At 34.7% G+C, this 26,083-nt stretch overlaps 3 protein-coding genes across 3 annotated transcripts; 1 reads left to right on the top strand and 2 right to left on the bottom strand.

The window, feature by feature from the left end:
* Positions 1–13,885: 13,885 nt before the first annotated feature.
* On the bottom strand, positions 13,886–14,875 carry LOC142523306 (kunitz trypsin inhibitor 5-like). The gene has a single exon (XM_075627053.1). The coding sequence runs from the start codon at positions 14,747–14,749 to the stop codon at positions 14,126–14,128; it is 624 nt and encodes a 207-aa protein (XP_075483168.1). The 5' UTR covers positions 14,750–14,875; the 3' UTR covers positions 13,886–14,125.
* A 1,453-nt stretch (positions 14,876–16,328) lies between these two features.
* LOC142522269 (RAP domain-containing protein, chloroplastic-like) lies at positions 16,329–19,209 on the top strand. The gene is made up of 3 exons (XM_075625512.1): positions 16,329–18,408; positions 18,505–18,587; positions 18,901–19,209. Exons 1-3 carry the CDS (start codon positions 16,569–16,571, stop codon positions 18,994–18,996), a joined length of 2,019 nt encoding a protein of 672 aa, XP_075481627.1. The 5' UTR covers positions 16,329–16,568; the 3' UTR covers positions 18,997–19,209.
* A 1,354-nt stretch (positions 19,210–20,563) lies between these two features.
* LOC142523362 (CDT1-like protein a, chloroplastic) lies at positions 20,564–24,785 on the bottom strand. Its single transcript, XM_075627138.1, has 8 exons — positions 24,671–24,785; positions 24,318–24,529; positions 24,088–24,207; positions 23,398–23,623; positions 22,481–23,120; positions 22,293–22,383; positions 20,961–21,059; positions 20,564–20,756 (listed from the first exon to the last, which is right to left on the bottom strand). The coding sequence occupies exons 2-7, from the start codon at positions 24,512–24,514 to the stop codon at positions 21,005–21,007; spliced, it is 1,329 nt and encodes a 442-aa protein (XP_075483253.1). The 5' UTR covers positions 24,515–24,529; positions 24,671–24,785; the 3' UTR covers positions 20,564–20,756; positions 20,961–21,004.
* Positions 24,786–26,083: the final 1,298 nt, after the last annotated feature.

Raw genomic sequence — 26,083 nt, 5'->3', positions numbered from 1 at the left:
GGGAAGACTGTTTTAGATCCGATACATCCTTATGGGGTTATACTTAACCTTGATGTATTAGATTTCAAAAACAGAGAAGATCTCATAGATGATTGGACATCTGCTATGAGAATCGCAGCAGGAACACTTGATCTCAATAAAGAAGGATTCATTAAACTTCTAGAAATGAGTATAATGGGATTAGTGAAAATTGCTTGGGACATGACTTCATTAGAAATGAAGGAATCAGTCCTAGCCGGAGAATCTCTGAGCGAGATAGCCGAAAAAATGGCTACCCTATTCAAAGCACAATTTATAGGGGTAGACTATTTTAACAGTCAAGATACAGAAAAGGAAGAAATATACTCAGGCTCTGTATAGTCTTGAATTACACGATATATGTTTGATAGATGAATACATTATGTTATTAGGGGTGGGCAACGGTCGGTTTGGTCCGGTTTTGCTCTACAACGGTTCGGTTTTCGGTTTTCGGTTTTGAATATCTCTAGTCCAAAACCAAACCATTTTATTACGGTTCGGTTCGATTTTTTTGTAATACGGTTCGGTTTATACGGCCGATTATACACGGTTTGCTAAAATTTGTTGAGAAATAAAATTATATGTCACTTTATGCCTTTAAAATCTAAATCATAGTATTTTTCAAATATTTAATTTGTGAGACTTAATCTTTTATATATATATAATATATAACTTGTGTTGTGTACAAACATGTCATACGAATATAATAACAATATATAACTAATTAACCATGTAAACACGGAAAATGCATGAATCCAACGGAATGTTTAGTAATACGAATGATAACAATGTGTCAACCAGCTCGAATGGAACACAAATAATCTTATGAAAATATTAAAGAAATATATACAGAAAATAAAAAGTTCCTAAATCTTACTAGGTCCATTATATATAAAAAGTTTTATACTTAACAATAATATGACCCATTATACATAAAAACCTTATATTTAACAATAATATGGCCGGTTCGGTTTTTCGGTTTTTTTGGGGATTAAAACCGAAAACCGAACCGAAAAACCGAACTTCATAAATTTTAAAACCATAACCGACCGAAAAACCGATAAAACCGAACCATTTAAATCAAATTATTCGGTTCGGTCGGTGTTTTCGGTTTTTCGGGTTTTATGCCCACCCCTAATGTTATTCACTAAATATCGATGGAATTCAGGAGTCGAAGAAGATATAGCTATGCAGCTTTTCTTCGCAAAAATGCCAAGCCCTTGGAGGGAAATGCTCATAAGGGAATACGTACCTGGAAACCCAGATACGTTGGCACGAAGAGCCTCTTTCCTTAAAGAAAAAATGGCAGAATGGTGCCATATGGCAGCATTACAAAAGAATTACAAACGCTTAAGGGGTATCAACAAAAGAACTCATTTGTGTTGTAAGGAAAACGATCTTCCAACAATTATTGGAAGTAAACCACAGAAGCATAAGAGGAAAAGTTTTAGGACTCATCCTTATGCACGAAGTGGAAAAAGTTCTTGGAAACCAAGAACTGTATGGTCTAGACAAAAAGCCAGATCTTATAAATCTGGACAAAGAAGCGGACCATCAAGGAGTAGGATATCATCCCAAGCATCGAGTACATCTCGAAGCACAAGAAGAACACCTACGAAAAAAACTTTCAGAAGAGCTCATACTCAAGCAAATGAAAGTTTCAAATATTGTAATTGCTGGACATGTGGAGCAAGAGGTCATATCTCGACTAACAGTCCAGAAAATGAAAAAAGAGGTATTAAACGTTTTGATCTTACCCCAGATATTGAAGAAGCAGTTTATTACCAAGATCTTATTCAGGTATACAGATTCGAGGACATTGCCTTGGATGAAAGTATATATGAAGAAGAAGAGGTCTTAAGTCAGGGAGAATCTGATGGAACAGAATCGGAATCTGACTGAGGACGAGGTGTTTCGACACGAAACACATGAAGATTTGTCTGGGTTTTTTAGCCAGACAACAATCTCTCACAATATGGTCCAAAGGATCATGAGAGAAAATCCTAGCTTACAGAGATATCAAGGATTCTCTGCAGGACAGGTAGAAAAGTTCTTAGGAAGGCTTGGCCTAAGAAACAGAAAGCATCATCTCATCTATAAAGTTTCCAGAAGGAAAATGGCAATCCCAATGGAACTTACGGGAAATAGAATGGAGATGCAGTTAATTCCTTCCGAAGAAATTAAGGAGGAATTACAAAAACTCAAGATAGAAGTAGCAAGGACTATGTCCTGGATTCATGTTGGAGCAATCCAGATTATGATAAAGGCTACTTTCAAAGAAGGAATAGATTCACCTATCGATATTGCTATATGCGATAAAATAATGGGGAATCTTCAAGATTCAGTACTGGGAACAATCTCAGGAAATCTCTGTGCAGGAAAGATTGTAGGAGTAATCTATCCAAGGATAGCCTACAACTTGGCAGATCGGGATTTCAGCCGAGCCTTGACATTACATCAGAATTTCAAGGAAAAAAGATTGATGAAAGAAGGTAATAGACCATACTCTATTACTTATCAAATTTCATATGCTCTATCTAATACACATCATTCTGAGTTGTTTATTAGAAACGAGTTCATTGAAATACCCGAGATATTCGGAAAATTTGCTCAGACAATTTATCCAGAACGATTGAGTTTCCTTTAATACAAGAAACAGATATCCAAATACAAGACAAACTGATTCTACAAAGGAATCAAAGTCTTAGATTGGAATCAAGAAGACTATCTTTTCAAGGAGATTGAATAACGAGTTACAGGTGGGGAAAAACGCCTGTCATAGAAACCCAACAGGAGCCGAAAAGTTTTTCTACAATGGGAAAACTTAGATGCCCAGAAGGGTGGAAGGAAGTAGAAATAGTATTTGATATTACAAAGCAGAGGAATCAATTTCCTTGTAATTCAATATACTATTTGTAACAACCAATGATAGGAACTTACCAAGGACTGATTAATATCGGAGAATTGGAGGTTCACATTCAAGGAATTCCAGGGAAAGAATCAGATCGAATGTTCTTGGACTAGAGTTTCTAGAGGAACACAAACCTTGGAAACGTCTAGAGTATGGAATGGAGTTTATGGCAAATGATAAGAGGTGGAAAATCCAATGACTACAAGCCCATTCTCCATATACATTCCAATAGGAATGTTGTATGAACAATATAAGGTAGAATATTTTGCTGCTTATATTGATTCAGGTGCTGGAATCTGTACAGCAAAATGAGGAATTTTTCCAAATAATTTGGAAGAAGAATTACCGAAGATTGCTGGAAGAGATTTTTCAGAAGAATCTTAATCTTATGTAAAGGGATTAAGATGACTGAAATAATGATTGGCGGTGCTGGACAAACACCTTGGTACAAGGTAAAAACACCACCAATCTATTTTCATGATACAGGAGCTGACATTTTGCTAGGAAATAATTTCCTACAAATGTTCAAATCATATTCTCAAGAAAATGAGACTAGAAGAATAGTGTTCACAACACCCTGTGCACACAAAATCATAGTTCAGAGACTAAGAGAGGCATTTTACAGAAAATTGCCCATCCAGTTTCGCAGCAAGCGTGGTGATTCAGGACAACTTCTGAACCCAAAAATGAAGGATTCTAGACGGTTTGAAGAAACAATGCTCCAGTTGAGAACAGATCAAGTACTCTAACCAGAAGATATAGAATGCCTTAAGATAACTCTACAATCGAATGAAGTAGAGTTTGAATCCAAGGTATCATTGGAAGATGTCAAGAAAAGGATCAAAGAAAACTACAATGAAGATCCTTTGGCATGGTGGGACAAAAATCAACTTAAAGCTTGTCTTAAGATTAAGGAAGGAAAAGAGTATGAATTTGTCCGTTGCAAGCCTATCCCAATGAATATTATTGATCAAAAGGATATGCAGATTATAATCAGGGAACATTTGGACCTTGATTTAATCAAAGCAGGTATGTCACCATATAGCAGTCCAGGTTTCCTGGTAAGAAATTATGGTGAGATAAAAAGAGGTAAATCCAGATTAGTTATTAATTATCAAGAAATTAATAAAATTCTGGAGTTTGATGGGTATTTTATACCAAGCAGAGAACATCTAATTAGTTGCATACGCAATGCAAAGATATTCTCTAAATGATTTTAAGTCCGGATTTTATCAGATTCGGATGGAGGAAGGGAGCAAGAAATTCACAGCTTTCTCCACACCTCAAGGACATTATATCTGGGAAGTATTGCCAATGGGATTGGCTAATTCACCGCAGATATTTCAAAAGAAAATGGATAATCTTTTTAAAGATTATTTTAAATTTATGTTTGTTTATATTGACGATGTTTTAATAGCATCTAGAAATATAGATGAACATGTTAAACACTTGGAAATTTTCTCTAAGGTTTGTAAAAAAGAAGGACTGGTTTTATCTGAAAAGAAATCAGTCATTACAACAAAAAAGATTGAATTCCTCGGAATTGAAATCGATGAGTCAGGAATAATTCTGCAAGAGCACATAGTCGAAAAGGTGCAGAATTTTCCAGAAAGTCTCAAAGACAAGAAACAACTTCAAAGTTTTCTAGGAGTTGTTAATTTGCTGGGATGTTTATAAAAAACCTAGCAAAACACAGAAAGGTGTTCAGTCCATTATTGAAAAAAGATGCAAGGTTTATATGGACAAAAGAACATACAGAAGGACTGGTCTGTTTAAAGAAGATTTGTAAAAATCTTCCAAAAATGGCAATTCCTCAAGACGAAGATAATCTGGTATTATATACTGATGCCAGTGATTATTGGTGGGCAGCAGTTCTTACTAAGCTCACACCAGATGGAGAACAACCATGCAGATATTGCAGTGGGTTATTCTCAGATGCAGAAGCCATCAGATGACATATTAACGAAAAGGAATTTTATGCAGTAAAAAGGACTTTTGAAAAATGGTCATTATTTTTACTTGCAAAGAAATTTACTTTGAAAATTGATAACACACAAGTAAAAGCTTTCTTAAGGAATATAATTGAGTCTAAACCAGAGAAGGCTAGATTATTAAGCTGGCAGACACTATGTCAGAATTATATTTTTGATATTGTGATAATAAAATCTCATGAAAATATTCTTGCAGATTTTCTAACAAGAGATGGACAGCGGTGATATCGATGTCATCATCAAGATGCAGAGGCATTTGAGGGAACACCTTGAAATGCTTCAAAACGAGTTTAACAAGTTAATCGTAAACGCTGAAGTTGCGGGAAGACTACAACAAGCCGATAAGAGAGTTGTCTCTGATCGAATTACAGGATGTTTACAGGCTTATACTCAGTTATGGTATGTGACACAAAGGCCTATCCTCCAAAGCATTGAGAAGCCATTGGTTTCCCAAATGGAGAGTTTTCGAGTACAGGACTCTATACCTAGAGCAGGGGATTCAAATACCCCTGGCACAAGTGTTAAGTCGGGATCATCTCCAGATGAGTCGGCTGAAAAAAAAATTGAGACTCCTGATCCTTATCTTGAGTCCTCAAGTCAACCCTTCACCTCGGGGATTGAAGAGGGAGAGATCAACCTTAGGCCTCGTACTGACAAAGGCAAATCTAAGGTTGGTATAAATGAAGGTGCAATTTCTCCATTTCAGGTTTACCAACAAAATTGGGAGAAATTAAAAACAAGAATTGGCATTAACCCAGCTACCAATAGGGTTGATGTTTCAGGAAAATATCCCAGGGTATGGATGAAACCAAATTCATATCCAAAGGAGGTCAAGTCATGGTATGAATTCGGGGCTCTTGCCTCAGTTTATACTACATCACCAAGCTTTCCGAAAGTTTCAGGATTACCAAAATGGATCCAGGAAGCTGTTCATGAAACCTGGGCGAATAATGATTATTTGTCTAGAGGAGATGTTTTGGAGCTATACTTTTTCAGTGCAGCACCAGAACCAGCAGGGAAAGGTTCTCACGAAGCCTTTCATTTCATCAAGTTAAGGAGGCCGGATACAAATGTTCAAAAATTTATTAAGGACCCTCCGACAGAAGAAACACCCCTGGTTGCTTCAATTTCTGAAGATGATATGTCTACCAGAAGAGCTTGGGGTCTATGGGTCTGTCTCACTGAGATGGACAAAGTCAAGTTCCCGTTCAAATTTTACAATCATTCAGTGAACGGATCATTCCTGTTAAATACCATGACAGGAAAAACAACAAGTTTTGCAGAAGATTTATTCGAGAAAAAGAGAAATATTTTGTGGAATAGCAAGCTGCCGGCAAGTAAAGAAACTCGTCGGAAATTCTGTAACATGGCACATATAGGAAGATGGTCTGAAAACATCTGTCCAGAATGCCAAAACCAGAAGGAACCTGAATTCGGTAAAGGATTCAAACCGAGATCTGATCGGAAACACTTTACCGACACAAGCACAAGTGGGGATGGACCACATTCACGTTTTCCTCGAGGACACCGAAAGCCAAAGATTCCTCGACAAAGTTGAAAGTGGGCATGTGATTATCCCACCAAGAAAAGAAGAACCACCATGTGAAAAATCATGCGAGTGGAATTCAAGGACCACCAATAATCAGTGGAAAAAGAACAAGGACCACCAATAATAGGTGGAAAATGACAAAAGACATTGGATTCCTTATCTTTAAAGATAATGGAAATCTAATAAAAAGACAGGAAACTGGACCCAATTAAATCTATAAATAAGACCAAACGGGAACCAGTGAATCACACAAAACTTAAACCAAACTGGAAACAAAATGTATTTTTCATACCTCAGAGTTTCCAGAAAAAGGATTAAGGAAACAAGAAAAGAGCTGAAAAATTTCAAAGAATTTCAGAAAAGGCTCGAAGAAACAGGAAGAGAGATGCAAGCTGAACTGATCCAGGTGCATATAAACTATTTATGCCCACAGATAAAAATTCAAAAATGACTGTTTCTAGATTAATGATCTAGAAAAAGACACAACAAGAAAGATGGAGGGACCATCTTAAGAGGACCACTCAACCACTACATGGTCCATATGCAAGACTGTAAAGGCTTATCAAGATTTGGAATCCGTGTTTCAAATCCGAAGAAGCCTTCTATAAATAAAGGAGGAAGGAAGAAGTGAAGATCATCGAACATTTTCCTCATTTCTTTCAAGAATAAATTGTAATAGTTTTTTGTATGTGTTTTTCAAGTTCGGCTATTATTAGTAGCTAAACAAGTTCCTCCTCCTCTACAGGAGGTTTCAATGTATTAATAAATGTTTGTGTTTGAATAAAGAGATATTTGCTCTTAGCCCCTCTCATGTATTATTTTCAAAATTTTATCTTTTACTGTACACTCTAAGGTAGGAAACAAATTAGAGTTGTGCCAAGTATTGCTGAAGGAATCTGCGTCGGTAACCATCTGTTGCGATCGCGTGGTTGGTCTGTGAGGAGCAGTTCGTAAAATACGGTTGATATAACCCGGTGGTACTCCGGTCAAAAAGGTAGAAGGTATAATTTATTTTACGGAAGTATGATGGGCCATTATTTAAAAAAAAAATCAATTATTTAAAAATAGGTTGAGGGGTATTTTGGGAAACTGGGTATTTGAAACAAAGTTTTAAAGATTCGGGGGTACTGATATGTAAGTTACCCATAAATATACAATATTGAAATAATTCATTAAATCCATTATATCTGTGTCACATCAACAATAAATACATATATAAATATAGGCGGTGGACAATGTAAAACATGTATATTTCTTTTTATTAAAATTTAAATCACAGCAACCCACCAATATTCTTCTTCCACGTGTGGAAAATAATTGAGAAAGGAATGATAGACCTACACGAATATTTAATATTAAGTTTCGTTTTGAGTTTCTCGTGATTAACTGATATCAGCTCCACACGCACGCTTAGGGGTTTTTAACCGTTTATCGTGAAAAAAAAAAAATTTGAATAAATAACACAAGCGACATAAAATTAACAATATATCGTATCACGCCAATGAAATTTGCGTGATAGCTTTTTGATGAAAAAGTCCCGCCATCCTAAATAAATAAAGAAAATGTGATGTTACATCAGGAAAAATAGTTTTTGTTAGTCCTACTTTTAAATGTGGTTGTGACAGAATAACTTTATTTTTTTCATTACTTTGGTTCAATTGCTGCTGTGCTATCAGAAAATACAAGCGACACCAAAAAAATGTCTATGTGAGCCAATGTCATGTGTTCGATTCTCATTGATTGCAATGAGTGCAATTATTGGAAGGAAAATTGTTGGAGACAATAATGTCCTTACAGGATAGAGCAATCGAAACATGGTACTTGGGCTGTTACGTGGTTTAAAAGATTTAAGTTGCATCATTACCATTAATTATAGCTTTTGATAAAACTACAAGTGTTCGATCCTACAAATTATATTTAATTCCATGTTTTATAACTAATTCAGATTTTTTCCTCTGCCATTTCAGTACTTTTACTATATTTCATTTAGGATTCCTTTGAGATAATTAGCATACATACTACAAAAAATATGGCCCATCGCAACGCACCACACGGTCAACATCGCCAAATAGTAACATCTGGCGAAACATTACGTGCTCGACATGGCTCAAAAAATGGAAGTTGAAAAAATAAAATAAAATTTATGGGACTTTGAGATAAAACTTGACAACTCTAAAATTATATCGAATATCTAGTTGCAATTATTGGATATGCGATAATACTGACTAATGATATATATGAATTTCGGGTTTGGATTTTTACGATAAAATCTTTTCATGCGAATTTTGGGAAAAATGATCAATTAATTGAATATTTGAGAATTATTGACGTTGCAATTATTATTGAGTTTATATTGTTATTTTTCAATTTAGAATAACAAAAAATTTAATAGTTATGATATTTGTAAAATAATTATTTCTAGTTAGACAACTAATAAGAAATGAAGAAATACAAATTATTAAGTTATTTCTAACCAAAATTACATACATTAATTATAGCATCGAAACGTCTGCTAATCTTTTTTCTTAAAAGTATTAGAAATTTTTTTCTCCTAATTAAAATCTGCCGAACTACTTAAATAAATATATAAAATATTTTGCACCATTTTAAAATAAAACAACCAACTGATATTTGAAAAGTCAAAGAAAATCGTCAAAACAGGAAATCATTAAACGTTTTACCAAACCTAAAAATAACCATTTCAAATATTACTAAAAGTATCATCTTCTCAAAAATCAGTCAAAAAACATAAATAAATAGTCTTAAATTTTTTAACGTAAATCGTAACATAAATCAAAAGTGCGGAAAAGTAGAAGTGCTAGTCCTCGGGTTATGTGCACCGACAGTCCAGCAAGGTCAATCATCAAGACCTCCAGTAATAATATCACATTACATGCATCCATCACACCTAGTGAGTCTAAAGACTCAACACACCATCACTTTGATAACAAATAATAAGTATAAAACCACAAGCAACATTGAAAATACTTTAAAATAAAAATAACATTTTCATGACATGCATAATATAAACCTCAACCTTTCCTTTTTCCTCATTTCATAACATAATTTCTTTTATCATGATCATAACATTTTTCCTTTTTATTGAATTCAGATCGTTAATTGTGACTTTCCTCATCCTCAAAAAGTCGATGAATCCATCTACATGAAACCACAGTACTGGGCGGCGGGGACACCAGCAACACTCTCACCGGTCAACTGGGTCTTGGCCTATCCTCATCGAATGGAAATAAGATCGTCAGGCTCTCTCTGGGACCTTCTCCCATAAATGGGCTCCCTCTGAGCCTTTTCCCTCACTATATCCTCATTCTTATCCTCATATCCTCAATAGTCATAATTACTTCACTTCTTTCAACGTTTTACATTTTCATCACTTTATAAAAAATCATGCATTTAATATCTTTTTTCCTTTAAAAACAAGCATGCAACATATCTTTTTGCTTTATCGTTCAACATAAATTCCATAAATGAATCATAAAATTCCATAAACCTTTAACATGAACATTTTAACATGTAAAAATCCTTAAACATTCAAAATAATCATAACAGCATATAGAATATCAATCAGAGCACTACCATAACGTTTACTAATTTCCAGGTGTAAAAAGATCGTTTTACCCCTAGACGTAAAATTTTACGTTTTTGAATTTTTCTTAATTTCCTTGACTATAATGTGTCCCAAATAATTATTTAAGTATAAGTTAACTTTTCCATAATTTTATTTAGCTTAAATCATAGACTTTTTAATTAATCTTTAGTTATTCGTTTTTAAGACGTTTTAATCCCGAATAATTTCAAACTTTTAAATAAAATTCCTAAATTCAAAAATTAGCATTTTAATAAGTATTTGACCCCCGTGAACCATGACTCGAGCACCGTGAGCCATGTTTCAATTATTTTTCTCAAAGAAAACCCTAATTCGAACCTACATGATCACCCTTGGGCCATCTTGAAATTCCATCGAGCCAAGCCCGAGCCACCCCGAGCCAGCCTCTTCCTAACCTTTATATGGACCCTACTTGACCCTAAGAACCAAAGGACTTGACCCCCAACTTGAACCCGAAGCTACACTCCCAAGTGCAAGCTGCGGCCGAGAGTTTCACTTTGACAAGGACTCCTTAACTTCGTGCTTAGGACCTAGCCAACACCCCGTCCCTTGAACCAGTCTCATGTGCACTCACCTAGGACCCTAAGGACGCCCTCAAGCCCAGCCCGCGACCCCAGACTGAGCCCCTCAATCCATGCGTGCTGCTGCACTTAAGGACACGCAGCAATCCTTTCTCGGGTGGGAGTCCTTCTGTCCTCGAGTCCTAGCATGGCTAGGACTCCCTCCCTGACTCGCACATGACCTTGGCTAGCCCTGGTCCCAGCCGTGCCAAGCCATGCCCACCTACACCCCAAAACCGAACCCTCAAGATAACAAAACAGAAAAAACGAACCAGCTTGTTTCCTTTGTGATAGCCGTGTGTATGGTGTGTGTTCTAGGACCTGAAATCATGTAAAAACCTTGCTTGAACAAGTCCTAATCATGGCAGCCCCTTTGTGAAATAACATAACATGATTTGGGACATAAATTCATGAGTTTATCACATGTGTAGGCAATATTACGAAAATATTAATAAGAACTTCATCTCTTCATACAAACGTGTTTTAAATCAATAATACGATGTGATAGACGAGAAAAAGTGATGTATGGCGTGTCTTTGCGTTTCAAACGCACGATTATACGTTGACGACGAAGAACGGCGACAAGGAGGGTCTAGGCTTGTGTTCTCTTAGCAACTCTCGAATTTTTTTTCCTCAAACTATGATGTGTGTGTGTCGTGTAAGCTGATGGAGAGATTTGTGAGGGTGTGTGGCGTGAACTATGAGGGTTTAGGCCTTAGGGTAGGGTTTAACACTTTAAATACATAAATAATCATCTAACAAGGCTTAGGCCTAATAAGCATACAAATTAGGCCCATTAGTACTTAATTAAAATATTAAAATAGTTTTGTTTAAATAAATTTGTGAATTTATTAGTCGGGTTGCTATTACGTTCGTATTTTTTGTTGAAAAACCAACACCGATAAAATTTATGTCCCGACGTATAAAAAAAACCTCAAAACCCCCTTATTTTCAAAAATATGAAAAAGCATAAATCATATTTTAAATATTGAAAACAATTATTTAATAAAAACATTTTCTATTTTTCAGCCATCGATCTCCGTTCCTCGATCGCAACTAGAATAACCTTTAAAAATATATTTTTAATGCAACAATGTAGAAAAGTATATTTTAAACATGTAAATATATACATCATAAGTAATTAATGCAATTAAAATGATTAATTGAAATACACAATGAATTTAATAACTTGCGTGCATGTGGTTCGCGTGGATTTTTAAATTTTCGGAGCGTTACAAGTATATAGTTTAGCAAAATATCGATTTCAACCGAAATAACTCATCGAACTGAATTAATTTGAAAAATCGATTTTTGTTTATTCAAATTTCAGTTTTAGTTTTAAAAATATCGGTTAGTTCGGTTTAATTTAGGTTTTAAATATAAAATTTTGGTTGACTGACAAACTGTATTTTTATAAAATAATAATAATAATAAATTTTTTTAAAGTTACTAGATTGGTAAATATATATATTTTAATAAATAAAATTTAAATTTATTTAATTCAGTTTTTATATAATAGTTTTAAATTAAAACTTTATATTTTTTAAAAAATTATATAAATTCAATTAATTCAGATTTCAATCCAAATAACAGATTTTGTTGGTTTGAATAATCTACTTTGTAGTAAAATTATATGTATTCGATTTAGTTTATGATAATTCGATTTTTTAAAGTTGAATTTGATTTGAGTCAAATACTCACTCTAATTATTAGTACTAGAAGAGGGCCCATACCGCTTTGCTTCCCCGATCCTCCCACTCTGTTGGATAAGATTGTAATTATGAGTTAATATCCCCAAAAGTCCTCCATTGAGTCATCTTGATCGGTCGGCGACATACTTGGAAATGGCCGTGTGATTTCGTGAATGTGGCGCCTCTTTGGTCTTGGCCGAGTGATCAAGATGATTTTGATTCAATTTTGAAGTGATGTTATGAAGTGATCCATGAAGTCTTTTGATCTATTATAAATAGAACTCCTCTCATTTGCATTCATTACACCTTTTCTTTTTCTTCTCTTTTCTCTCTAAGTTTAGTTATATATGCGAATTTTTAATCATTAGCGCTTAAAATTCAAATTTTCAAGATATAAAATCTTGAGTTTGAATTTTCTAAGATTACACGCTTAAATTCGAACTTTGTAATTAAATTCGAGAGTTGTCTTCTAGTTTGAGTTTTTTAAGTAATTGCGCTTAAATCCAAATTTTGCAAGATTTAAACTCTTGGAACTGGATTTTTAAGTTTAACGCTTAGAATTCGAAATTAGAAAGTTTGCATACCATATTGATAGCGTTCAAAACATTTCAAGTTCGTGTGGTTTTAAAATTTGTAGTGCTACTATTTTAAAGTCGTAGTCGTTGTATCTTGGGAAACGAATTGCCAACAACCGTGATCATCGGGGCGGGGCAATATCGTTTTAAGGCAAAAGAGTCAAACTCTTGCTTCGACTATTTTCTCATAGCTATTTGGTTCACCCATTTCTATCCCTTGATTTCCCAAGTCAAAAGAATACCATATATCTCCACTGATTTGTCCGGATAATCAACGAAACTTGTCTGTGTGACCAATTATACCAACAGAAGAAACAAAAAGATGGTGGTCTTTCATATCTTAAGTTCGCCCAGTTCCAAGTTTCTCCCACCTTTTTTTTATTTTCATTCTCCTTGTAAGCAATTTACGGACATGGATAGACACAGGAATCCGCATATATTTTCGCCAACCTCCACCAAAATTGTTGGGATGAGCCTCCACAAAACAACCAATGAAATTTCCAATATCTTTTCAGACTGGAATCCACTGGGAAGGTCATAAACATGCACCCAGAACTGTAGTAAGAATAATGGGACCTGTTGGGGATTCATGCCAAATTCTATCTGAGCCATGACCAATAAGTATTGCTCGAAAGTCCATGGGCCATCTTGGAGTACTCTTTGCATGATAGAACTGAAAAATATATAGATCAGATAGATCCCCAAGCTCTGTATACGTACTCCTTTAACAGGTCTCCATATTGAAGCCAACGTGTTCTTCATTGCTGTGAAATTTAGAGATTTATCCGTATAAAATTGACCAATAACACATCACTTCCATTCTTCTGTATTATTTTCTCTTCTTCTAGCACTATATAATTCTTTATTCAAATTTAGTTTGCCAGGATCTTGGAGACGTTGTTATTATTGGAGCTAACCACTGTAAATATTTTGGAGAATATAATAATGTAACATAAGCCTCATAATTCTCAAAATATAACAATGTAATATTAACAAGGATTAAAGGTTCCTTAAAACTTTTCGGACGCAATGTCTTTTATTATTTATTACATCAGAATGGAAAAATACATACCCACACCCACACTTTGAAGCTTACTTACCACTGTAAATATTATCACACCTAGGAAGCTCCATACCTAATTTATTCATTGTGACTTCACTTGTATTCAATCGGGGCAAACACGATTAGGATCGAATTGACGGGATTAAACTTTCTTGAACATGACAACAAAAGGGACGTCGCTCAGAGCCAAACGCCTCTTCCCATCTTCAAAGAAAATCCCCACATCTCTGCATATCACTTTACAGAAATTGCACACCGTGGGGCAGAACACAAGCTTGTAATCACTCTGATACTTCTCGATCTTGAACCAGTTGCTGGTCGTTCCCGGCCCCGGGTTCCCTTCAACTCCGCCGGTGGTGATGAAATATTGCTTGGATGATTCGTCGTACTGATCCAGCTTCCACACAGTCGATTGTACGCATATGGATGCAGCAGAGAACTTGATGTTTAAGTCCGTAGATTCGCGGATGAAGCCTCCCTTTTCGGATTTGACGGGGCTGAAGGTCAGTGGGAGCCCGTTCTGGAGTTCGAACGGCGCCTGGACGACGGAGAGCGGGCAGGTCTTGTTTCGAGTGCTGGATAGAGTGACGCCGCCGCCTCTTCCTCGGATGAGCGGCAGGATGTAGTAGAGGATGCCTTCGCGGAGTTTGTTTCCGGCCAGGTCCACCACCGAAGCTGGTAATTCTTCAGCTCCTTCTGTGCTGACCATGTAATGATTACCGTGAATCAAGATTAAGAGAATGATGTAGGAGATTAAACTATTCATAGTGATCGGATTGGATTCTATCTATTTTTATTAATTAAAGATGCTGCGGCAAATTGAAGTGGGCACTAAAAATAGAAAGCATCTAAATTTATAATCTCTAGCGACCAGAGAAAATCAAATCGTTCATATTTTACATAATAATAATAATAATATATTGGAAGAAATTGATAAAAGTCAAAGGCAGAACATGGTTGAGAATTGAGACCGTGTGAGAACTTAAAAGTCAAAGGTCAAATTTGATGGCATAATCTACTGCACGGCGTTGACTTTTTGGGAAATCCTGTCCCTGGTGGGGTGAGAGCAACGTTACGTTTGTTAGTTGTATATGGATAAAAAATTTTAGAGTTATATATATGAATTTGGATAATTTTTTTTCTTGAACTAGTTTTTGAGGTTAAGTTAGATTTAAGTTTATATACGATTTCTAACATTTAAACTGTCATATTCAAATTGATAGGCATTTTTTGAGATTGAGTTAGTTTTACTATTTATCCATCTGGTTTGACTCGAGCTGGTCCAAGTTTGGACGATCGCCCAGTTGATCCAAGTATGGCTGGTTGTTTCTATTGATTATAACTCTTGATTCGTCGATTTTTAAATAAAATGATAAGCATGAAAGTTGTATCTCTTTCTTTTAGTGTTTCACACAATCAATCATCACTCAATATCGAGTTTTTATTAGAGATATATGCTCAAAATACTAGATCATATGCAAGTTGAATATTGTTCTTCATTCGGTGCAGAACCAGTAATTTTATCACGATTTTTCATCATCTTAAGCTCTAATGTGGGCTTCGACTTAAAATATGATTTTAAAATCATTTTGTTAGCTTTGTAGCTCTTATTGAATCGCTTTATTTCGATATTCGATATGAGTTATATGACCAAAATTCCAAAATTGGTTATGTCAAGCTGGTTGCAACTTCAATTACATGTTGATCTTGCGACCACCAGCTTTTCTAGATAACATTTGGAATCTATCGAGCTGGTCTGAACTACGAGTTGTATCAATTTGAGCTTTTTGTTCAGCTATTTTGGTTACTGGTCATTTGAATAATCGAGTTATGAGATATTATCAAAAAAATTTAACTCGCAAAAAACTAAGTTGTGCTGAAATTATATTTTCAACAGCTTATCACTTTCAAATTAACATCTACAACTACACACTTAATAAAATATATTGACAACACAATAACAAGTTTTGTTATCATCAAAATCAAGATTGCTGAATAACCACTATATATTATACTGAAATCAAACCAAAAATAAACTCCTAAAAGCAACAAAAATTGAAGAGCAATCAAGCACATCAAATAAACCATGATAAATCTCCAACAAACCGGCGCAAATAAGATGCATGGTTTTAACTATATGCAAAATATAAGACTTCTCTAACAAACAATAAAAACACATTTGCCAATCATATTATCTTCTCCTTTTTCAGATAAGCGATCACCAAATTTATTCATTATAACATAAACACCACAAAATTTACAAATTACAATCCTCAGCACTGTAAAAACACAAAAAACACATTTCATTGGTGAATTTTTCTCCTAATTTTTAATTGGTGAAATTAATTTCATAAAATGAAAACAAATTTTGAGTTAGAGGTTGGGTTTTGCAGATTCTTTTACGGCCAATAATAAAAATTGAGTATGTCTTATCCAGTTAGCCAACTCCAGAGGTAATTTCGCTAGGAACGGCGGGGTGGTGCACTAGTGGCCGCGGCGGAGAGAGAATAATTTTAGACAAGTGATTTATGGTGAGGCCGAATCTTCTTGCTTCCACTTTACCCTGAATTTATAGCTCAAAATCCATGGAAGCGTCATCTTTATTGAGGTATGTCACCGCTTCTCATTTGGCATCTACAAAAACAATCGCCTTTAGAACTGCACTTCCTACTGGAATTCATCTGGGCTCCTTTTTCCAAAAGTGTTGCTGTATAAATCCTGCGAAAACAAATCCCAGAAATGGCACTTCTGTAGCTATTCATGCTTTGGATATCACTGATGATGATGATGGCGGTAATAGCATGGAAAATGGAAAGGGATTTAGTACTTCTAGTGATGTGGATTGGAAGGCGGAGTTTCTTGGGGAGGTAGACCCATATGCGTATTTGCCACCTAAGAAGAGGAAAAGTCAGCCTAAGTCTAGCTCTTTGCAAGAAAATGCTCAAATGGACTGGTGTGTGAGAGCTAGGAAGATTGCTTTGAAATCTATTGAATCCAGAGGATTGACTGCGAAGATGGAGAGTATGGTTACCGGTGAAAAGAAGAAAAAGAAAAAGAAAAAGAAGAAGATAAACCAACCCAAGAATGACAGCGTAAACCTAGTGAGTGACGAGCAAGAGGATCTTGATTTTGGTATCGATGATACAGATTTTGATGTGGATTCTTTGGATAAAGCTAGCCACCTTAGGAGAACGGTGAGTAAAATTTCTGATGGAATGTTTGAAGAAAGAAAGGCAAAAAACATGGAGACATTTGTTCAAAGGCTGTCTCAATTTTCAGGGCCTTCTGACCGTAGGAAAGAAATTAACTTGAATAAAGTCATCGTGGAGGCGCAGACTGCTGCGGAAGTTTTGGAGGCTACGGCTGAAGTCATCGCAGCCGTTGCGAAAGGGCTCAGCCCTTCACCTCTTTCGCCATTGAATATTGCCACAGCGTTGCATAGGATAGCCAAAAATATGGAGAAAGTTTCAATGATGAGGACTCGTAGATTGGCATTTGCTCGGCAAAAGGAGATGTGTATGCTTGTTGGGATGGCAATGGCTGCCTTGCCAGACTGCTCGGCGCAGGGAATTTCGAATATAGCGTATGCCTTGTCCAAGATTGGAGGCGAGCTTCTTTATTTGTCTGAAATGGACAGGGTCGCAGAGGTGGCATTGACTAAGGTTGCTGAATTTAATTCGCAAAATATAGCGAACCTAGCAGGGGCTTTTGCTTCTATGCAGCATTCTGCACCGAAACTCTTTCCAGAATTATCAAGTAGAGCCTCACATATCATCCACACTTTCAAGCCGCAAGAAATTGCTCAAGTATTGTGGGCTTTTTCTTCTCTCAGTGAAGCTGCAGACCCTTTACTGGACTCTCTTGATGATGTGTTTAAGGATGTCAAACAGCTTAAGTGCAGCTTGGTGCATGAAACATCTTATTTTGATGAAGATAGAGCACGTAGCATTGATAATGTCGTATCTGACGAATTTGCAGTGCCTGAAACACTTACATTTCTTAGAGATCAGCTAGGTAATATGTCTTGGTCATATGCAGTTCTTGGACAAATGAACCGTGTTTTCTTTTCCCATATCTGGAGAGCTATGAGCCATTTTGAGGAGAAACAAATTTCTGAGCAGCTTCGAGAAGATATCGTGTTTGCTTCTCAGGTTCGTCTGGTGAATCAGTGCTTAAAACTGGAGTATCCTCAGTTATCTCTTCCAGAGGAGGTTGAGGAGAAACTCCATCGCGCTGGAAAAACAAAGAGGTTTAATGAGAAGGTGACCTCTTCATTTCAAAAGGAGGTGGCCCGTCTTCTTGTTAGTACAGGCCTAGATTGGATCAAAGAATATGAAGTGAATGGCTACACTTTGGATGCAGCCTTGGTTGATAAGAAAGTTGCTCTGGAAATTGATGGGCCAACTCATTTCTCAAGAAATTCTGGTGTGTATACGGAAGTATATTAGTGTAAACAATTTGGATGATTTATCGTATGTGCTTCTCCGATACTATGATAATTATTATGCTTCTTCCTTTCAGGGATCCCTCTAGGACATACAATGTTAAAACAACGCATTGTTACTGCAGCTGGGTGGAAGCTTATCTCTGTGCCTCATCAAGAAGTAATTTCATGTTTTCCATTATTTTGTCATTTTTGTGTGTCAAATCTAATGCATCTGTTGTCGACCTGGAATTTACGCTTATGATCTCATGTTTCTGTCATAACAAGGCTTAGATACCCGATTAGGTGGTGATAACCTTGCGGACTAATCATATGCTGCTATTAATTTTGTAGAAGTAAACATTTTGCACCTGAACAAACTGATCAATAATGTTTTTTTGTACTTGTATGGATAAAGGAGTGATTGAACAAATTTACTTTTCACACGACGAATTTCCTAATCCAATGCTTTTCTCTCTGTTGCATTCCTGCAGTGGGAAGAACTTCAAGGCGAGTATGAGCAGCTGGAGTATCTCCGGCAGATACTTGGCGGTTATGCATACAGGGAAAAGATCGACGTTATAGCATAGTTTGCAAATGGTTGGTGTGCTTGTTTAGTGTCAAAATCATGGCTTTCTGATCTCATCAATCTATTAAGCTGAGGATATTGTTCTTAGCCATGATTCACTAATGATAGCTCTTTGGTGTGATTATTATTATACGAGTCCAGGATTCAAAGATTGAATTTTAGAATGTGAAACTGTTTATATACCATCATTTTAAGTAACATTCATCTGTTTTCACTTTGTTTGTGCATTTACAAGTTTTTTATTTTATATGTAATCTTTTTATTTGAAAGAATTGTATATAAAAAGATTAAATATTGTATTAAAATAAATAACTTTTAGAGATTATTTTTATAAGATTTTGATAAATATTTAGAACAATTATTATTATTATTCAAATTCAAGATATTTTTAATAATTTTTAAATTATTTTAGATTAAGGATGATATGATCTTTTGTATTTATATAATAATTATATAATCAGGAAAATTTATAAATTAGTCCTATAAATTTGTCACATTTAGATTTTAGTATGTTATCTTTGTCATATTTGATATATGTATGTTTCCTTTCCATTATTTAGACATTTGGTTTTTTTAACCCAATTTTCTTCAAATTGATAAACTTGAAATAGTTAGTTTTATCACATCACACATAAATTGGAATTTAACATAAACATCACATATTTCCTCCTATATCTATCAGCATCATCTTTTATTTAAATCAAGCAAAGCTTTAATTTTCTTGCAACAAATCCTTAAATTTCTAAGAAGAAAAGTTATTTTACACGATATTACGACGTCATCTATTTTTGAAGGAAGAATATTGTTCTGTAAATGTGGAAAAAGAGCACAATTGAGGATTTTCTTGGAGAAGATAATTTAGGTCGAAGGTTTCATGGCTACCAAAATTAAAGTGTGAGTGTCTTGTTTTTCAATTCTTTGATTTTACATCTTTATTGTGTTTTGATTTTTATAATCTTCTAGTAACATGTTTCACCAAACAATTTTCACCACATAGTACTCTATATGGCGGAGTGGTGAGTGTGATTTTTTTGCATGAGAAGATCCAACAATGTGTCGTAGTCAATCGGCTGTACTCGAAGCTTACAAGAAAGAGACGGAAAAAGAAAATCGAAATTTGAAGTTTTTACTAATTAAATTATGATTGATTTTCATTTTTTTTATTTGGATTATTAGATAATCTCTTGTATGAAAATCACAAGCAGCTCGAATCCATATTTTTTGTAAAATAACTTCTTTTATCTAATAAAATTGGAGATTTTTTAAAGCCGAATTGCATGGATTATGTGATGTGATGATCTCCAATTCAAAGTTTACATATCATCAAAAAATATCGCTCAACAACCAGTGGAAATTGAGTAAAAGAAGACCAAATGTTAAAAAATAATAGAAAGATATCAGACGTAAATAAAAAATGATAAAGATATGAGACCAAAAACCAAAAGTGACAAACTTATAAGTCCAAATTTCCCCATATAACCATGGTCAGTCGATACATTTCATATACTACAGATTATATTATATTTTAGAAGAGCAGAAAGGAATAAATATATTAAATACGCCAAATAAACACCTATGAGAATTTGCAACTCAAATTCTTGAATGCACAGCCACTGAATGCAATAGTCTCTAAATTGTCGAACAGAGTAAATAGTCTCATACTAAGGGAACAACATCACAAAGCCAAAAAGAAAAAGGAAAGAAGACTTTGATCCTCCAGTTCTTTACATTGCAATGGACCAATCTAAAGTTGAACATTCCCTGAAAAGAGATCATAAAACAATATCAGAGAGTAATAAACAAAAACATAGATTAGAACTTTCAAAATAAAACGTTACATGTAAAAAATTTGAATTTTTTCTATTCTAAGGGGAGCAAATTGCCTCTCTTCCCCCCCTGGACTAGTGGACTATAATGGTTCCAATAATCTCAATAGAGCAGTTTTCGAATTTTCCTGATGCTTACCCCATAAGCTCGTGCAGTTAGCAGCCTTCGGCACAAAGTTCAGATCATATGATATTAATTCTTTCGCAAACCAAATTCAAATCTGATTCCTTTTTCACACTGTAAATAGGCAAAAAAGGCCATAAAAACTTACAGAAGCGTGCACATAACTTTATTCATTTGCAAACAAATAAAGATTTATAAAAAGTAAATTTGAGATCACAACCACTTCCATTAATTCAAGAAAAAAGTACTTATATATATATGGGTTTCTATTCAAAGTAACACCAGTATGAGTGGACCGACACAAAAGAGCTCATAAATTCGTAAATATAATTAACCATTATGACAAGTATTTCGGTTAGCTTATATAAGATTTATGAATGTCTTATATCTTTCCATAAAGGACATTACTTCCTCCAGTAAAATCAACTTAATCATTCACTTGTTAAAGCAGGGCCTCTAGGAAATAATTTTGTTAACTACAATATGCAGGTAAGCAAATATAATCAAGTTCACCTTCCACAAACCAACTGCAGAAGATCTGAAAATGAGATTGAGGCATAGATAAATGTGAGATACCACAAGTTTAATCGTCATATTGCACACAAATGCACCAGAACAATTCAATCAAGAAGTTGAAATGTTTAAGAAGCCTTCTCTCCACGACCCAAAAAAAAGAGAAGCCTTTTTCAGATGAAATGATACATATTGTGGGATTAGAAACTAATACAAGTCACTCGTAAGGATGGAGCATCTGATTTTGAGTTAGATTGTGAAAGAAACTATCTTTGTTGTTATGTTTCAAATACCTGGTTGAATAAACTATGGAACTGTCTTGCAACCAAAAAAATGATTTTTTAGACCTTCTCAAATTTTAGGATGGAGCATCTGATTTTGAGTTAGATTGTGAAAGAAACTATCTTTGTTGTTATGTTTCAAATACCTGGTTGAATAAACTATGGAACTGTCTTGCAACCAAAAAAATGATTTTTTAGACCTTCTCAAATTTTAGGATGGAGCATCTGATTTTGAGTTAGATTGTGAAAGAAACTATCTTTGTTGTTATGTTTCAAATACCTGGTTGAATAAACTATGGAACTGTCTTGCAACCAAAAAAATGATTTTTTAGACCTTCTCAAATTTTAGGATGGAGCATCTGATTTTGAGTTAGATTGTGAAAGAAACTATCTTTGTTGTTATGTTTCAAATACCTGGTTGAATAAACTATGGAACTGTCTTGCAACCAAAAAAATGATTTTTTTAGACCTTCTCAAACACAGCAAGCAATGATTAACTTGTTGGAGACAACCTTCTACAGTCAAAATCCAGCACTGAGAAAATAGAACTTACTTATATAGAACGTCGCCACTGGATACAAGTTTCTTATAGAACCAATCTGGAACCAGTTTCTCAAGGTGCTCTATTTGTTTTTCAACCTCATCTAAGTAATCAACAACGGAATCAAGCTCTTTGATGCATGAAAGAAAAAGGTCGTCAATAAGCAAAGAAGAGAACAATACGGAAGCATGTATGCGTACCTCGGTCATCAATCTCACAATTGTACAAAATAATTTTATGAAGAAGTTCTTCCTTGGTAATGGGGCAAAAATTGACAGATTGGAATATCTTGTGAATCAATAGAACAAGATCAGACAAACAAAATGTTATTTCCTTATGAGAATTTTTTGTGACATTGCCGTCCGAGCAATAGAAATCTAATGATTTCTTAGCAGTAGAAGAGGGCTGCTTGCAGTTTTGGCTAGCTGTTGTCTTGCTCTCATCTTCACAGGTCAGCACTAATGCATTTGGTGGAGTTATCCTCAACGGAGTAATTTGCACAGGTGTTTCAACCAGCTGAATATCGCCACTCGAGGCAAGCTTAACAGGAGTGCTCTCACGTATGCTGGCTTCAGAAGGATAATCTGAAAACATCATTGTCTTTTTATTCTCTTCATTAATTACACCAGCGGATTTAAGAGGTGAGAGGAGATTAGTCTTCTCTATTTCTGGAACACCAGCCTTTTTAGAGAAGAATCTTCTAAAAGGAGGAGAATGAGATAAACTTATCGTATCTGTGTCACGTGACACTGACAAGTCCTTAAGAACTGGGTCTTCTTGGACTGTGAAACTTCTCTGGTTGAATGGCTCCGGTAGTGTAGCTTCAGGGACATGTGTATCCTGTTTAGCAAAACCAAAATCATACATTCAAATTTCAATATAAGAATTTTTTAGAAGAAATATTTATGTTGAGGTTTATATATGAAGTTTAAAACAGCTGGAAACCAAATAAAGGTCTTGAATAGCAGTTAGCTACTACTAAATGTGTTTCCTGCGAATCAGTTTTGGTATGCAAATTAGAGGCTCAGTAACCATTGATCATTTCCTAAAGTATTCAGAAAATGTATCTTGTCAAACCTCAATGACAAAATTCTCATCTAAAGAAAGACCATATTACCTCAGGATGTGCTACATAAAAATCTCTTAGCCTCGAAGAGAAAAGATTGCTTAGACCAACAAACACAGATTCCTCACAGTGATCATCTACAACATCAAAGAGCAATGTGATCTTCATATCTGGCTTCATGCACTTAGTTTTATCATCATGTATGAGAATCTTATCGATCTGAACTGCTTCGGGTAGTATATGTTTTATCTGTGCAATATGCGTGAATAGGAATTTCCTGATAAATGGACATAAAATAATGAAGGATTAGAATGCATACAGCAATCAAATATGTTTGAAACTGAATAACAGTTTGCAATAATTATAAAGATTGCACCAAGGTGGACAGATGCCATCACAATTGCAATTACAGCAAATTATTTTTCTTCATTGACTTGCAATTTTAAGTAGAGTCTCAGTTCATGTCACCACATCCAATCATGATAAAAATAATAATAATAAAGGGCACCATATTAATAAGATAAAGTACATAAAGTTTTATCGAGAATCATCAATTCAAACCATCAGTGATTCACTTGAAAGAATTGTTGGAGTTCAGATCAACAGACAGTTTACACTGATAGATATAAGGAGCAACCAGAAGAATGAAAAAAATAAAAAAGGAACGATCAAAACAAATAGACAAAAAGAAGCTACGTAGCATCAACATTAAAAGGGAAAAAAATTGGCAGCAACCACTACCTTCCAGTCAGAATTTCAACAAGACAGCTAATGTTCTTAAAGGTAGGTGCCCTGTTACGCAGTTTGAGCATCCTCAATGAACTAATCATACAACCGTAAAACTCCGATAAGATCCCATAACTGAAATTCAGAAACAAAACTTGTAAAGTTTTCAGGCTTTTGTTCGATTTACCGGTACACAAAAAAAAAAACAAAAACAAACAAACAAAAACGCAAATACAGTAGCTCACTTCTTAGGGAGTTCCTCAACCGGCGCTTCCCCGCATTTAACCCGCGAAGGCTCGTTCATTTTCACCGGTGTAGGCGATGAAAAGTCCACACATTGATTATGGGTTTCACCTTCATTTTTTGAACCGTCAGAGAAAGAGATAACGTGGCCGGTTGCGTTCAATTCTTGAGCATTATTTTCCTCTCCCGAGTCTTTCATCTCGCAGACTCAATCCTGAAACAAATAGAGATAAGAATGCTTCGTCAGAATATACATTCAAGAGCATCTTGTGTGGTTCGTGATTTCACGAAAGCATCAAAATTGTGCGATTAAAATGAAAAGATGTGGATTGAGTATCAATGAGTCGATTTCTACCTGTTGTTCAAGATTTGAAATTCGAATGGTAAAATGGAATTGGGGGGTTTAGGGTTTTCTCGTCGGTTCGGATACGTAGGTGCAGGGGAGGAGGGAAAGTAGCAAGTGTTTCAAAATATGGGCTGGTCTGAATCCTACCTTGGCAACGGCGGCTTTTGTGGGCTGATAAAATATTATTGGGCCTTGGAAGTTGGAATAAAAAATATTGAGTAGTGATAATAAAAAATAAAAAAAATAGAAAGAAAATTTTTTTCTCTAAATTTAAAATTAGTTTTTCTCTAAATTTAAAATTAAATTTGTCAATTTTTTAACATTAATTAGTAGTAAGGATATTTGAAAATTCAAATTTATAAATGAATGAATATGTCAATAACATCAAATTATTTCAAATTTAATTAAAAATATGAAACTTAATTTTAAAATCAAATTTGTTTTAACATTCTTGTTTATTGGGTAAGTCTCTTGTGAGACAATTTCACGAATCTTTATCTAGTGAGACGGGTCAATCCTATCAATATTCACAATAAAAAGTAATATTCTTAGCATAAAAAGGTAATATTTTTTCATGGATGACCCAAATAAGAGATACGTCTCACAAAATACGACCCGTGAGACCGTCTAACACAAGTTTTTGCCTTGTTTTTTTATTTATTTAGATTTAGAATAAAGGCACAAACTTGTGTGAGACGGTCTCACGAGTCGTATTTTGTGAGACAGATCTCTTATTTGGGTCATCCATGAAAAAGTATTATCTTTTATGCTAAGAGTATTAATTTTTATTGTGAATATTGATAGGGTTGACCCGTCTATGAGACCGTCTCACAGATAAAATTTCGTGAAACCATCTCACAAGAGATCTACTCTTCGATAAAATGTTTTAAAACTTCAAATACAACATTTTAAAAATAGTTTTGAGTTTAAATATAGAAGTAAAACATATGTGCACATATGAAAAGATTGGTTTTGAATTCTATTACTTTACAAATTATAATAAGAATGTTCTACCCAAGATTATTGGATTTTGGTAGAAAATGATCGTTTTCCCCATAAATCTATAAGTAAATATTTTTAAAATAATTAAAATAAAATATTATTTTTACGCACATTATACGTTTGTTTCACTTTCACGCACTAACTTTATTTCAAGATGGGAAAACTCATTCTACTAGGATGCTTTAGACTGAAATCTTTGAAATCAAATTATTTTAAATTTGTGATGTAAATTTATCGTTTTTGTTTGGATGCTTTTGAATTTGAAATTTCTTCTCTTCCATTTTACACTCGTCCATCAAATGGTTTGTCTTTATATAAAGATAGAGTAGGTCTCTTGTGAGACGGTCTCATGAATTTTTATCTGACGGGTCAACCATGTCAATATTTACAATAAAAAGTAATATTTTTAGCATAAAAATT

Source organism: Primulina tabacum, chromosome 13 (genome assembly GCF_025594145.1).
Source record: "Primulina tabacum isolate GXHZ01 chromosome 13, ASM2559414v2, whole genome shotgun sequence".
NCBI lineage: Eukaryota > Viridiplantae > Streptophyta > Magnoliopsida > Lamiales > Gesneriaceae > Primulina > Primulina tabacum.
This window is presented reverse-complemented; position numbering and strand designations above follow the sequence as displayed.